Source organism: Gigantopelta aegis, chromosome 3 (genome assembly GCF_016097555.1).
Source record: "Gigantopelta aegis isolate Gae_Host chromosome 3, Gae_host_genome, whole genome shotgun sequence".
Taxonomy (NCBI): domain Eukaryota; kingdom Metazoa; phylum Mollusca; class Gastropoda; order Neomphalida; family Peltospiridae; genus Gigantopelta; species Gigantopelta aegis.
In genome coordinates, this window is record NC_054701.1 from 87,055,446 (window position 1) to 87,071,610 (window position 16,165).

General features: G+C 35.9%; 2 protein-coding genes across 4 annotated transcripts; one reads left to right on the forward strand and one right to left on the reverse strand.

Annotated features, from left to right (window-relative positions):
• Positions 1-2,307: 2,307 nt before the first annotated feature.
• LOC121368918 (acid phosphatase type 7-like) lies at positions 2,308-2,913 on the reverse strand. The gene has a single exon (XM_041493677.1). The coding sequence runs from the start codon at positions 2,911-2,913 to the stop codon at positions 2,308-2,310; it is 606 nt and encodes a 201-aa protein (XP_041349611.1).
• A 1,828-nt stretch (positions 2,914-4,741) lies between these two features.
• LOC121369250 (UBX domain-containing protein 6-like) lies at positions 4,742-10,144 on the forward strand. 3 transcript variants are annotated; one of them, XM_041494206.1, is made up of 3 exons: positions 4,742-5,058; positions 6,507-6,868; positions 7,946-10,144. In XM_041494206.1, exons 2-3 carry the CDS (start codon positions 6,646-6,648, stop codon positions 9,055-9,057), a joined length of 1,335 nt encoding a protein of 444 aa, XP_041350140.1. In that variant the 5' UTR covers positions 4,742-5,058; positions 6,507-6,645; the 3' UTR covers positions 9,058-10,144. The 3 variants fall into 3 exon arrangements, with proteins under 3 accessions (XP_041350140.1, XP_041350141.1, XP_041350143.1); XM_041494207.1 differs by having other exon boundaries at positions 4,766-4,797; XM_041494209.1 differs by lacking the exon at positions 4,742-5,058 and adding an exon at positions 5,175-5,291.
• The last annotated feature ends 6,021 nt before the right edge of the window (positions 10,145-16,165 follow it).

The window sequence follows — 16,165 nt, forward strand, 5'->3', positions numbered from 1 at the left end:
AAGCAGTAAATTTCGTTTTCTTCGATTTTCTTTTTGGAGGTGGGGGTTGGGGGGTACCTACGTCCCTGCATAGTATATGTTTTAAACAACTAAAATAATCGCATGTCATAGCAGTAAAGTAGTACTACACAGTGTACGTTGGTGAAATATTGTAGTAAGTCACAATATATTAACCATGCATCTGATAACTGTAATGATTAACCGGCCTGGGTGGTGTTGTGGTTAAACACAGGGTTCGCAACCCGGTACCAACTCCCACCCAGAGCGAGTGTCAACGACTCAGTTGGGGGGTGTGAGACCACTACACCCTCTTCTCTCTCACTAATCACTAACAAGTAACAACTAATCCACTGTCCTGAACAGACAGCCCAGATAGCTGAGGTGTGTGCCCAGGACACCGTGCTTGAACCTTAATTGGATATAAGCACGAAAATAAGTTGAAATAATAAAAAAAAAAATGAAATGTAATGATTAATGATGAAATCGAGTGTATCGTACACGATATTAGCCTGTTCTTATGCAGATCATTGCTATGGCATGCGCTTGTTTTAATTATCTCAAACTTCGCGGTCGGAATGCACTGTACATGTATATGATATGTAAGATACAAATACGTAAACACTCATTACATAAAATGATTATCTCTCATTAAACATATATAAACATTTATATTTACAAAACCGATATTCATAAATAATAATAAAGTTGTGTGAGTAGAGTCCATACAAAACTAAAAGTATTCTGAACAATAAGAGTTAAATATGAATCACCAAGGCCGTATCTCTACACAACGCAAAGCTCAAGAGATGTTTTAACAGTCGTGACTGCATTCATAACTGAAAGCAGTACAAATACCAGTTCGCAAACAAACAAAAACAGGTGAACATACCTGCAAACATGTGGCGATTTGCAGTGTTCAGAATTTGTTAAAATACAAATAAAAAAAATTCAGATTAGTGATCCATAGAACATACATAATTATACATCACATACAAAACTGATTACATACTATACAGTAGCTGGTGCCAGCGATTTACACATACGGATTTGACGTAGCCTACACATTTGTAGGTCGTTTGAGCTTTTTAGCGAATATGCTTTTGAGCGAAGTAAAGAGCCAAAGGTTTTTACTTGATGAATAATTAACAAACATCTTGCTGGCACTATATGGTCGCTGTCCAGTCATCCATCGGAATGCAATGTTATAATATAATTAAGTTAAGATCCTTCATGGTATCCTTCTTATATTTTACCCATAATGCACCTAAGTACAAAATACAAAAAAAACCAACTATTGTCCAATCCCACCTGCGTAATAACTAATAATGTTTAAATTATGATAACGTGATCTAAGGCACGCAGCTCACTGCGAATTACGTTTCACTTCCTGGTAAAAGAAAAATCATTACTACTGCTTTTACAACACCTCTACTTCTACTCCTAGGCCTACTAACACCACCAATACTGGTAAAACACGTGACTACATGTAAGTTAATGGTGTAGGATTCATTGAAGTATTACATTACTATCAAAACATGATTAATTAAAGACAGAAACAAATACAATGCATATATAATTAATAAAAACTAGTATATAAAGTATCCTGCATCAATGACGTGTATAAAATATGGAAACCATAGATCAAAATAAACTAAACAAACAAACAAAACACGCAATTGGGAGCTGTGCTTCATTTTCATTGGATGACCTTTCTGTATTTTAAATAGTTAAATATTATTAAAAAATTCTAGATATTATAGTTTATTAATGTGTTTAGATTCTGCAAAGGGAACACCATGACAAAAATTTTCTTTTCATTCTGCGAGAACATAATATAACAATCAAAATTAAAATAAAAATTGTTAATAAAGACAGAATCATGCTATTCCTGCTACCGTTAACAGACGTAAGTACATTGTCTGTTGACCTCCAAAATCCCTGACTTTTGAGATTTCTTCGCTGTTGTATCTCGTAACCAATTGGAATGGGTGGACGCATTGGAATATCTCGTCTTTCCATCGCTTTCTGATAAGCTTCTTTCCCTGGCTCCCCAAACGATCCATGCCGCCACTGAATCACATACATCCGGTCCACTTTGGCGTTGTTTTCAGCATTAAACACTTCCCACATGATGTGCGAAGCATTGATGATGTCAAGTCTTCCATAGAGTTCTTTATCAATTTCTCTGAAAGAAAATGATGACCAAGGCTTTTTTGAAGTGTCAAACTTCGATTCGTGGACATGGCTGCCCATAGCTCCTATAGTGATATGCACTGTCGCCATTGGGTTTTTGTAACCGTACCCGAACTAGAGTGAGTTATAGACGGGAAACGTCCGTTCGTAGTGGTGGTCATGTCCACCGATGTAGACATCAACTCCGTGTTTAAACAAGATGTCATCCAGATGTCTCCGGACCGCTAACATACTTCTACTGCACATGTAGTCGCCTCCATGACATGATGAATAAAGGGGTCTGTGGCCAAACACAATCACCCAAGGGTGTTCCATTCTTTTGCTGTTTGCTACCGTCAAGTCATTGTCCAACCAGATTAATTGGTCAAGCATTAATTCCTTTGCAGTTACAAAAGCTTCAGTGTTAATCGTCACAAAGTGAGCACCTCCAATGTCAATGCTGTACCACAGCCGATTCTTGGGCATTGGCCATGGAGTATGTGGCATAGAGAACCTGTTTCTGTAATGGATGAAATCATCAAAACGTTCATGATCTCCTGGACATGTTAAGTATGGAATGGACACGGTCATTTTTTGTATTCTCTTTAAATACTTATCTCCAATTTTGCCCTGCTGTAAGCCTAAACCTTCTGTAATATCCCCGACATGAAACACTGCTTCATATTCATGATTAACTGCCTCGTACACAAGAAAATCTAGCGACTTTGTCTGAAGCCCCATATCGGCTAAAACCATGAACGAATTGATGGTTCTATGAGACACAATTGGAATGCTAAAACTGTAGATGTCACTGTCACTACTACCTTTTTCTGATGTCGTTCTATAGTAGTATCTTTCCCCGAAACGCAAATTGGGTAAAACTGCACGGTGCCAATATTTTGCCCCGTCTTTATTGCTGTTTTCAAATTGGACAGTCTCGGCAGCTGAATGTAAAAGATCATTTGATGTCGTACCATACTGTACGAAAGGTGTTTTTGTGTTTGCTCTGGTTGCTCAGACAACAACAATATCATTAAGTTTATCTCCAAATGTGATATGAATTTGCTCTGGGTCGCTGATATACATAAAATCTTGTTTAATTTTCCATCTGGTTTTGTCATTTGTTAAAGAAACACCATGGCAACAGGTAATACTCACAATTATAACAAGGCGATATACAACTACAAACAGCATATTTAATCACTATAAATTATAATAATGCGCCTCCTGGAACTCATTCAGTCAACAAATTGAAGTCGTGAAGGCAGATGTGTTGCAATGCTGGACTGATACTAAAACATCCGTTAGCAGTGCGTAGTCCGATATTTCTTGGTTCGAACACCACCGTACAATAACTGTCACGATCAAGTTCAGTTCATCAACTAATATGATAAGGAAGTCTTTCCAAAATAAAAGTCATGGCAGCTGCCATATTGGATTTGATCTAAACGCCAGACTACTGCTCGACAATCTCCGTGACTAATAACACGGAAAGGCGCAATCGGAACTCCTCGTACATTTCTACGAAATATAAACTCGGACACAATGCGTCACCATTTTGGACGGAACTTTTTTCAGTCACATGATCAAAACATGGCCATGGAATATAATTGCTCATTCTGTGCTTCAGTGAATAGACAACTACATACAACAACAAATGCATCGAAGAGAATACGCGAGAATGATATAATACAAAAGATAACAGACACGTTAGGTTTTAAACCTACTGACAGTTACAGAATATGTGACAGATGTGTAAATAAAATTATTAAATTCCAAAATTTTAAAACACAGGTTTTTGAAAATCTACAGAATGCAAGTAATCATATAAGCACAGGGACGCCACCCAGCACTGGTCCGACGCCGAAACGAAGGACAACTGTTGTTGACAAACTTATTGAGTCTGTTAAGAAGTTAAAAGTACATACAGATCGCCCACATGCCAAAGCTTCATCACGAAAAAAACTAGTTTTTAATGATCACATATACCAAAAGAAAGATAATTTTATAAAGAAATAAATATTCCTGTTGTTATTTTGGACATTTCTTACCGATCGTTTTATATAATAATGGTCCAGCTACGGAGTAAAATGCGTGTCAAATTTATAAATTTATTACAATTTCTTCAATTTTAACTATAATTAAATATGTTGAAGTAACCTTTTTCAGAAGTTTCTAAAACAGATTGAAAATACAAACCCATCATGAAACTATTTTTTAGTCGTCATATCTTTATCTTTACTCATGAACCACGGTTAAATCTTTGATCGAACTACATTATGTTACGAATTTCGCCCTAACCGCGTCACCAAATACATGAAAATTTGGTGTATTCCTACAACTTGTGTCCGAGCCTACATCTTAGCGTAGCGGAATGTGACGAGGTGTTCCGATTGGGAAAGGCGGTGAAGGCATTCAACCCAATCAGCAAAATTTATGAAATAATATTTTCAAGTAATTTAAAGGTAACTCATACTTTATAGTATTAAATAAATATAATTCCTATAATTTAGTTAAAACAAACAAAATTATTATAAGATTTTGTTTATTTCCAAATTGTTGCGTTGCTGTGCATTTTCATTTTGTCCGATCCTGCACCAGGAAGTGTTTTAGTTTTGGATTTTGGTTAAATCATTTTATAATTATTGCCGTTTGTTATGTTTGATACGAGTGATATTTTTGATGATATAAGAAATACATTACAAACATTTCTCGTTGAATTTTATCAAAATGTTTTGCTAAAATGTTTTAATGAGCTGAAAAATTCAGACGCTCAGTTATCGGCCCTTCTTCTGCTTGCACTCTGGCTGATTATCAACATATTTTTATTGCGCCTGGTTTGGAGTTATTACGGCGACGACGTCTATCAAATACTGATGCCCCAGGGTAATTGTAGATGATGAGTGGGTTGTCCCTGTCCATAAATAGTGGGGGAGTCTGTTGACACCTCAAAAAGACGCTTATGCACGTACCCCCCCCCCCCCCCCCCCCCCCCCCCCCTCCCATAAATTTAATTCTGTATCAAAAATATTGGTAGTGAATCTTAAGGCAGAGATTAATTTTACTTGTAGAATGCAGGAAATTGCATGTCGGAACATCTAGTTTTTAAAATTTTACTGGTGAGCATACATCCAAATCCCTTAGAAACTACTTTGTACCCTCAATCTCAGTCAGCGCCCCCCCCCCCCCCCCCCCCCCCCCCCCTCCCAATGTCTATTTGCTTCTGCCAAGCCTGTAGGAGTGTCCTTTTCGTCCAACTGGAAAGGGATTAAGGGGAGCTGGTAAAAACATACCCAAACCAGAAAGACTACTGAACTTTCCTGACTACTAATTAATACTATATCACTAAGCCTAACCCCAAACACAAATATATAGGCTACTGAATGAATGAATGCTGGAACAATTGGAAGTCTTGGCCCCAAACCAGAACCATAAGGGGTATGACAAACATTTTGAAAAGTCACAAGCCCCAATGTCTGATCAGTTACAACAAACTTTATATAAAGCTGAAAATATATTTTGAGGAACCCAACCCTGGACCTGGTAGCTTATGTACAAAAAAGGGCTGACCTTTTTTTCTTTTTTTTCAGTGTATTTGTGGGTTTAAAAAAAAAAAAAAATTGTTTATTAATATCTTAAAGAATTTTTGTTTTATCTGGACATGTTGAGGTACATGTTTGTAAATGAAGCAATGTTCGAGATTAACGGTATCCCGATATCCCGGGGATACCAGAATTTAATTTTGGATACCAGACTTCAGTAACCCAGTATCCCACCGGGATACCATATAATGTTGTTTTTTGTTGTTTTAATCCTGCATTTCTATTCTTCACTGAAACAATGAAAGTAATCATTTACTGGTGAAGTTAAGTAACAGTGTCGTCCAAATTTGTTATGATGTTATTTATGAATTTAATTTAAGTGGGATACTAAATTCTCAGGTGGGATACCAGATTTTAAAATGTTAATATCCAACTGGGATACGGCTCAAATTTTTTAATCTCGAACACTGTGAAGTGCAAAAAAAAATGTCAAGTTTGATCTAAATGATTGTTCCACTTTTGCTCCCCCCTCCTCCCTGGGTGGGGATGGGGAAGTAATTTAACAAACTCATCTCTCTAACCATCTTCAAACAAAGGAATTCATTGCACAATATTGTAATGTGTGGTCTTGCCTTCGGTACATGTAGTAATTTATTTAGATCTTTGCTATAGAAATATTGTAAAATAAGAGACGGATGATAATTTGTGAAGTCCAGTTTATGATTCAGTGCAATTGTAAAAAAAAAAAATCGTAATCAAGATACTTGCATTAATAATTTGCATCTTTTTCAGGTTTATGTAGACAGACTTCAGAAAACAAGGAAGCAAATGCTGAAAATGGACATTTGAAAAGGGATTAACTTACTTTGACTCAAGGTCATCACAGAATAAACTGATATTTATTTACTCGATTTAAGGAGAGAAAAGCAAAATGGCATCAGCCATAAAAAAATTCTTTCAGAAAAAGAAACTTGATGTAAAGTTCAAGAAGGCCGGAGAGGGTTACAGGCTGACTGATGACACAAGCCCTGGTTATTCGCAATCTCGGCCATCCCCACAAGCCAGTGCCAGTCCCAGGAGACATCAGGCTACAGAAGATTCTCGGATAGCAGGAGCCGCAGCTCTGCATCGGATTGAAGCCACTCAGCCAAAAGGTATGATGGTTAACAACAGTTAATGACCAGGCTAGGGATTTACGAAGCAATCGTAAAACCATCATAGACTATTACGTTGCTATAGCGCACGCCATAGCAATGTCATAGCCTACGATGGTTTTACAATTTCTAAGCACTAAGATAACTTTGAAAATATGGGACCTGGTGCTTTGGCCATTCTTAAACAAAATTGGTTTACTCTAACCCAGTTCTCGGGGGTGTGACGTAGCCCAGTGGTAAAGCACTCGCTTGGGATCGATCCCCATCGGTGGGCCAATTTGGCTGTTTCTCGTTCCAGCCAGTGCACCATGATGGTATACCAAAGACTGTGGTATGTGCTTTCCTGTCTGTAGGATGGTGCATATAAAAGATCCCTGCTACTAATGGAAAAAAGATAGCAGACTTCCTCTCTAAGACTAATGTGAAAACGATGATTAATAGATCAATGTGCTCTAGTGGTGTCATTAAACAAAACAAACTTTTAACTAACCCAGTTCACCATTTCAGGCACATGCAGAAAAGTATGCACAGGGATGATGGTCTAGACTATGGTGAGCTAGGGGGTTCGAGTTGTGTTCATCAAGCAAAAATAGTTTTGCAAAGATAATTTATCTTTGACTTGTTTGAGCAGGGAAGATTGACCCATTTCAGTAGTGGATTGGGATTGGTGGGTATTTTATTTTAAATTTTTTTTATTTTTTTATTTTTTTATATAGAAATGTGTTGCAAAAAGGAAGGAAAATGAGTTGGCTTTATGAATTGAAAATATTCTTCTTTTTTGTTGTATCAATGGAAAGTGAAAATATAAAATATTCTGTGCTACTGTTTAGTAGGTGTAAGCTGTATTGTGGCTGCAGGTAGCTCTCTCTCTCTATCTCTAGTCCAGTGTTAAAATAACCATAAGATGTTAAAGATGAACTTCACCATTAGATTAATGTGTCAAGTTATTATAATATTATTCATTTCCCGTCTTTTCTTGATCATGTAGTCCCTTTTAATATAATGTTGATTATAAATGCTGCATTAAATAAGGTAGTAAAGCTGTAATAAATTTTAAATCTTTTTTCTGTTCTTTAGAATTTGACCAAGCAGCTGTTGCCAGGGCACGAATCCGTCGTCAGATAGAGGCTGAAAAAGCTGCACTGGAAAAGTCCCAGTCAACAGGATCCCCAGAAGCATGTAAACCAAACACAGTTGTCCAAGATGCCGCTCCAGTATTGAGTGTCATCATGTTCAAATGTCCAGAAATTGGTCCTCAGGTGATGCCAAAAGCCGAGATGGAGAGTCACATCGAGGAGTTCTTACTGACTAACCTAGCGGACGAACCCGAGATGACGTCAGCGCTGATGATACACACTTTAAACAAGGACAAGGAGAAAGTGAAGACCTGCATAGACACGTTGATCAAGTATATCGACAATATTATCGCACACCCTGAAGAGGAAAAGTATCGCAAGATTCGAATTAATAATAAAGTATACCAGGAGAGGATTTCCGACTTGAAAGGCACCGAGGAATTCATGCAGGCTGCACGGTTTTGTATGACAACGTTACCTGTTGATGATCACGAGGAAGTTTTTTACGTCTTGGATGCAGAGGAAGCTAAAAAAACTGAACGTCTGGAAAACATAAAGGACGTACTGCTTGCAGCCGAGCCAATTAGGCCACAGCTAGACAGATGTCTCAAAGTCTTTCACCCATCTGCATTAACATCTAAATTTGACATTCCTGATGAATTTTATTCCATTTCTCCCGAGGAGTTTAAGAAGGAGCAGCAACGTAGGATAGAGGCTTCAGAAAAATTAGGAATGTTGCGAACCAAGGCCATGAGGGAGAGAGATGAGCATCGTGAGTTGCGAAAGTATCGATACACGCTGCTCCGAGTGAAGTTTCCCAACAGTGTTGTACTGCAAGGGACGTTCAGAGCACTGGAGAAACTGTCCAAACTGTTTAACTACGTGAGAGAGAACCTCAATAGTGACTGGATGCCTTTCCAGCTGGTGACAGCGACCGGACAGAAACTGACCGAAGAGAATCTGTCCTTCGCAGAGCTGGGTTTGGTTCCCGCGGCAGTTGTGAATTTCTCATGGGATCCCACGATAATGAAGGAGATCGCTGCCCAGAAGGGAGAAGCACAGACTAACGTCTTCCTGAAACCGGAAGTTCACGCTCTCATAGAGAGGTTGTAGCACATTCAGTGTGGCTGATCAGTAGATATAGTTCTTAGTATTTAAAAGAGATTATTTAAGAAAAAGATATTTCTTCTAACATCCTTTCATCATACTGAGGAGTTTGAAAAATATTCTTCTGATTATTCTCTATTGCCACGGTTTGTACAGAATGCTACGAGTTTGTAATTTAAATCTTACCTCAGAATTTACACCGATGAGACATGAATTGTATTGTACACAAGACACAAGGCCATGTAATGTTATTTGTTAAAATTTCGTCTAGTCTTACCTGGTTTTACTACACGTTTCAACAAAACTTTTTCTCAAGTATTATTTTACATTTGGTTTTGATTTTGGTATGAACAAATTTCAGTCCAGCTAGCCTGTACATTACCTCAATATGTATGTTCACTAGGTTTGCATGCTTGTAATTACAATGTGTCTCCTTTGTGATAATGTTTTTGTTTTAATTTATTAAGTGACCTTTAACAGTTATCAACAAACCATATGCTGAAGTGAATTATTATGCCTACTTTTCATGCAGTGTGTTTGATAATGAAACTAATAATGCTGTATTTGCATAAATGGTTGTGCTACAGTATGTATTGAAAGACGAAAAACACATCCCTTAAATGTTGTTTATAAATATTGTAATTTTACTTTTTAGTGATCATAATCATGTTGCTCACTTCAAGTATTTTATTAGATAAAATTCCTCTGTAAATCATTCAAAGGGTTCACTTTCAGTGGTCCAGTTGACTAACTGCCAGTTTTGGATAACACTTGCTCCAGTATGTATATTCCTTGGCTAAATAAAGCTACTTTTCAGAAAATGTGGCAAATTAAAACAAAAAAAAACCAGATTATAATTATTCCAGGATGAGATCTTCATGCTGAAAGTAAAAACCAGTGTATCATTTTTCATTAACTTGGATGTTTGAGGGATCTGCTTTGAATAAATGTGCAATAAGAATACATAAGTGTTTTAGTTAAAGGGACATTCCTGAGTTTGCTGCATTGTAAAATGTTTCCGAATAATAAAATATTTCTACGATTAAACTTACATATTAAATATATTTTCTTGTTTATAATATCATTGTCTGTATATTCAATGTGTTTCTGGTCGTCTTAATATTTGTAAGAAGACCAAACTGGATTTTGCCTTCAAATAATTTTGTGCGTACCCCAATTTTTTTTTTTAGGAAATAAAATGAAATTTAACCTAGTAGAAATATTAGAACAATCAGAAACACATTTAATATACAGCCACTAATATATTATGCTGAAAAATATATTTTATATATAATTAAAATCGTTAAAAAGTCTCTCTTAGTCGATAACATCTTTAAAATTGCAGCAAACTCAGGAATGTCTCTTTAAAGAAGTAACTGTATTTATGTATTAAGTACATGTACATTTTATGTTTTTCCCCCCATAAATCCTGTTGAATATTAATTATGAAGTGGTTGAATTAATGAATATTAAACATTACTTTTTAATTATTTCTCCTATTTTGCTGTTTTCTTCAAACTTTGTGCAGAGCAGCTGGTGGCTTACAGTGATAAAATGGTATGAATATGATTACAGTTATGACCATGGACCTGTTCATCTATTCCTTGTTTTATACTAGTACCCAATCACCAGGGCACGAACTTAAGAATTTGTCTCCCACGGCAATTTAAAAACAAAATTGCTGTGAGTGAAATGGACCACCGACAGCAATTTGAAGCCTGCCCATGGCAATTGAAAACAGAGAAGACTTTTGCAGCAAATAAGACTGAAAGGTTATTTTGCTGTATGTAGACATATTTTGAATATACAAATGTTATATACTGACAGCTAATGTACATCAGATATAAACATTTTGCCATTATTGAGGATGCTCCCTGCCTATGGCAATTTATATCTCAACGACAGTGATTGCTGTCGGTGCCGTTGTTAAGTTCTAGCCTTGAATCACGGTTCAAGCACCATGCCCATAGGATGGTGTTTAGAGGGTTGAACGAACCCCCTAAAAGTATCTACACCCATAAATTAAAGTGCACCAAAATGAAAAATAACCCCCAAATCATACATACATACATACTGTAAACCGTATTAATATTGCGACATGTTTTTTTCGCGAATGTATACCTTAGCGCATGTTCGCGATGTGTAAATTTCGCGAACGACCGTTGACAGCTAAAAAAAAAAAAATGTGGATAAAGACAGCTCACTGTAATTGTTATAAAATTACTGTCTGTAAATCAATATTCTGTTACCCTACATCAAGCAATTGTGTCTGGTACACAGTCTATAGTGGGGATTAGGCCCTACCCACCTCACCTGTATTAGAATCACAACTCACAGCTTCAGTTGTTAACTGTTAACACCCTTTGGTAGATAAAACAATAAACGATTAGTCGCCATCGATTGAAGTTACATAAAACAATTAATGATTAGTTGCCATCAAGAAGAGCTCGTGTATAGGCTGTGCCTGCTGAGTGAATCTTTTTGTGAATTTTATTCTCAATAAAATATTCCAAAACAAAACAAATTAGTCGCAGTGTGTGTTAGCTTGTTCAATAAACATGTTACCAGTTATTAACTTATTTGTGTTACCTTTTGTAAAATGAATATTCTAATACAACTTTCAATAAATTGAATTATGACTGTATTTTGTTTGTGTTTTCCTTTATGGTTTACTAGAAAATCGAGACATCACTTTAAGCACACTTCAAACTGAAAAATAGTGCTTGCATATTAATTTCGCGACATAAGGTTGGATGCGAAATGTATACGCACACTTTTTTTCACGGTTTACAGTACATAGAGAAGTCCAAAAATTATTAAATTATCTTCCCGTTAAAATTACAGTACTCCCATTTCAAGATCTCATCGGTCAGACATGAGCACACTGTTCTGGGCACATATCTCGGCTATCTGGGCTGTTGGTCCAAGATTGATTAGTGGTTAATGAGAGAGAAGTCAATGTAGTGCTTAGTGGTTAATGAGAGAGAAGTCAATGTAGTGCTAACGCCGTACCTAGGCTAAAGTAAGTGGGATGGCCGTAGAAATTTTAAAATTAATTAGGCTTTATGAAAAAGGTAATTTTTTCCTATTTTTCTGTTTGTGCAACTGTCCTTGTCACCCCATTAGGTACAGCCTTACTGTGTACTGGAATTTCAAACCCAATACCAACCAGTTTGAAGACTGCTAGATTAATCACTACACCACTGAAGCGATAATGTAGGAATGTAATTTGACATTTATGATGGTCTCAGATTAAAAAAATAATGCCCTCTTCACACCCACCCCCCCCCCCCCCCCCCCGCGCAAAAAAAAGAAAGAAATGTTTTATTTAACGACGCACTCGACACATTTTATTTATGGTTATATGGCATCAGACATATGGTTAAGGACCACACAGATTTTGAGAGGAAACCCGCTGTCGCCATTACATGGGCTACTCTTCCGATTAGCAGCAAGGGATCTTTTTATTTGCGCTTCCCACAGGCAGGATAGCACAAACCATGGCCTTTGTTGAACCAGTTATGGATCACTGGTCGGTGCAAGTGGTTTACACCTACCCATTGAGCCTTGCGGAGCACTCACTCAGGGTTTGGAGTCGGTATCTGGATTAAAAATCCCATGCCTCGACTGGGATCCGAACCCAGTACCCACCAGCCTGTAGACCGATGGCCTGCCACAACGCCGGTCCAAAAAAAGAAGGAATTTTGACTAAATGTGGTACAAATTACAGGTATTATATTGGTTATATTTTAGAGATGAAAAATATCCATGACTGACTTTTGTGGGCTTTTAACACTGAATGGATTGTGTAAAATGTATACTGAAATTCCACTCCGAAAACACCTTTGTGAATGTTGTGATTTTGCTATAGAGGAAGAAAAATGCTCAGTACATTTGAGGCAAATTAAGTGTTTCAGGTTATGAACCAGTTTTCTTTACTTAACAAAAAAGACATTTTATTCATATTTATTTTTTATTATAACAATCATCAAAAAATATATTGACAGGATAATTATGCGTTTTGCATATACAGACTGATGAATAAAGAAAATGGAAAAACTGTTCATCAATAAATTTAAAACAATCTTATGCAACTGCAAACCAAATATGTTCACACTGATAAATTGTACATGGTTATGCAATTACAGATATTAATATAATATGTGGTTGCCATGATGATGAAAATGGCAGTGAAAACGTTCATACTTTGTAGGAACAGAAACACAGTGTTGCCAGATTGCCAAAATATAGAAGGCAGGTTTTAAAGTCGCAGACCCTAGTTTCAACCCGTGAAACTGAACACCAAATTTGATTAATTTACAAACATGTAACAAATTTTGATAAAGTTACAGTGGTGTGAAACGAGAGTCTGTGATGTTGAAACGGGGGGAGGTGGATGCCCTTAAAAATAGACAAGCTCGTCTCTATAATCATTACTTCACAGAAGTATATGTATGTACATTTTTAAAAATATGAAAAATGCATTTTGTGGTATAAACACCAGGATAACCAGAAACACTTTGGATGTACAGAAATGGATAATCTAAACAGTAAAATCTAAGTAATGTCTGATTTCGATTATCAAAAACATATAATAGTACAAAACATGGCAGTTTAAAAACTATGGTCTGTCACCTTGTATATGATGTGAGATACGGTACATAATATTTAGCTGTGTAATAAGATTGACAAACAAAATGATCAACATATGGCACCGATTACCTATGAGGTCATTGACAATTGTCAACTTTGAAAAAAAAAAAAAAAAATTATTGTCCCAGATCATATAGCACAGGGGTTGTAGCGGTCCTTACATTCCTTCAAAGTCTTTGAATTTGATTTTGTTTTCGTTTTTAGATCTTTGAAAATCTTTGAATTGTAATAAGTCTTTAAATTCTCTTGTGTTCATTATTTTATTTTATTGTTAATTTTTCTCAATCAACATCAATACTCTTCTGGCGCAGCTACATCATAACACAATACTTTTCCAGTTACAAGGTTTAACTTGTCACGATGCATTTTCTGGCTATAGACAGCAATGTAAACAAACTGATTTGGTATTTTTATTGTATTCTATTGTCTTTGACCTGTGTGTATAAGTCTTTGAAAATCGTAGGTATAAATCTGAATTTGTTTGGTCTTTAATGCTGTAGTAGTGTCAGGGTTTTAGGAGCCCTGAATCACTGTTTAGTATACATGTCCAATTATCAATATTTTAACGATTGTGAAAATGTTTGGCTGATAAAATTTTGTGAATGACCCCTTACAATACTGTATTTACTAAATACTCAACAAAATTAATTAACAGCCAGTAGATATTTCAGGCATTTTTTTTTAAACATGGTAAAAACAAAATACAGCTTCGTCCATTATAAGGTGCCAATGCTGTGTCATGTGAAACGTAATGATTTTAACAATTCGGAGTGAACAAAAGGACAAGTATTGTTATGAATCCTAACTGAAAATGCATATACATATTATCATAAATGCACGAAAATCAACCATATGCATGATTTGTGCATTTAGAAGTCATCTGTGATGAAAACTTGATAAAGTAAGTTTGTTTTGTTTAACGACACCACTAGAGCACATTCATTTATTAATCATCAGCTATTGGATGTCAAACATTTGGTAATTATGACATATAGTCTTAGAGAAGAAACACGCTACATTTTTTCATTAGTAGCAAAGGACATTTATATTTACCACCCCACAAACAGGATAGCACATAATGCAGCCTTTGATATATCAGTCATGTACTGGCTGGAATGAGAAATAGCCCAATGGGTCCACTGATGGGGATCGATCCTAGATGGACTGTCCATCAGGCGAGTGCTTTACCACTGGGCTACATCCCGCCCACTTGCTAAATTAATATTACACTAATGTAAAGTTATTAAAAAGTTTACTGGCCCTTAATTTTGTTGAGTACCATATACCAGGTACATGTAATTTTTATTATAATTATTATGTCTAAACACAATCTAATTAAAATTAGTTCCACTATTACATGTGGATCTAATGGAAGCCCGCTGGAGCTCATGTCCAGTTGACCTTTCATTCAACCAATCAAAACCTTACTTGCAAAATCATGCCAGTGATTTGAAAAGAATTTGAAAACATTTGGGATTATGCCGAGGGTATACGAAATGATTTGGGTGAATTATGAAGTATGCCGGAAACTAATTTCAATATAAAATTTTATATAAAATTTGTTTTAAGACGGAAAAAAACGTTTATACTAGTTTATACTAGTATACAATCCAGAGTTTATTACTGCACTTTTCCCCCTGTTTTTTCAATGTTGAAATAGACCAATAAGTTCGCCTATTGCATAAATAATCTCGCCCAATATTTTTAGAATTTGTATGCTCCTGAATAATGCTATAAAAAGCGAAGTGTAACTGGCCGATATTTAAATTGTTATTTATAGATGAAATGTCACCTGGACATGGGAGTCCACGCAATGCTGTTAGATCTACCAGTAGACCAGTAGAGCTAATTTTAATCAGATTGGTCTAAACGCATAGACAATCTTAAAGTATTGAAGTTTAAATTTCAACAAAATAACATAACAAATAATGTTTATAAATGAATCCTTAAAAACCAAAACCTACAAATATATATTTTAGTTGATGCAACAAAATAATAAACTTTAACAAATATATATAAAACAATTAAATACATATAAAACAGTGTACAAGTTTGATACATATAAAACAGAGTACAAGTTTGATACATATAAAACAGAGTACAAGTTTGATACATATAAAACAGTGTACAAGTTTGATACATATAAAACAGTGTACAAGTTTGATACATATAAAACAGTGTACAAGTTTGATACATATAAAACAGTGTACAAGTTCGAAGGCATAAATTTAAAAGTTTACACCACCACTAGGACACATTGATTTATTAATCATTGGCTATAGATGTCAAACATTTGGTAATTTTTACATATTTTAGAGGAACCAACTCCATTTTTCTGTTAGTAGCAAAGCAATCTTTCATTTGCACCATCCCACAAACAGGATAGCACATACCATAGCCTTTGATATACCAGTCGAGGTGCACCGACTGGAAAAATAGCCCAATGGGCCTACTGATGGGG

What these genes read in the sequence shown, in the direction of transcription:
- LOC121368918 (XM_041493677.1), bottom strand. Translation starts at nt 2,913, where the DNA reads ATGGGGCTTCAGACAAAGTCGCTAGATTTTCTTGTGTACGAGGCAGTT.
- LOC121369250 (XM_041494206.1), top strand. Translation starts at nt 6,646, where the DNA reads ATGGCATCAGCCATAAAAAAATTCTTTCAGAAAAAGAAACTTGATGTA. An exon ending in TGAAGCCACTCAGCCAAAAG is followed by an intron (nt 6,869 to 7,945) that starts GTATGATGGTTA and finishes TCTGTTCTTTAG; the next exon opens with AATTTGACCAAGCAGCTGTT.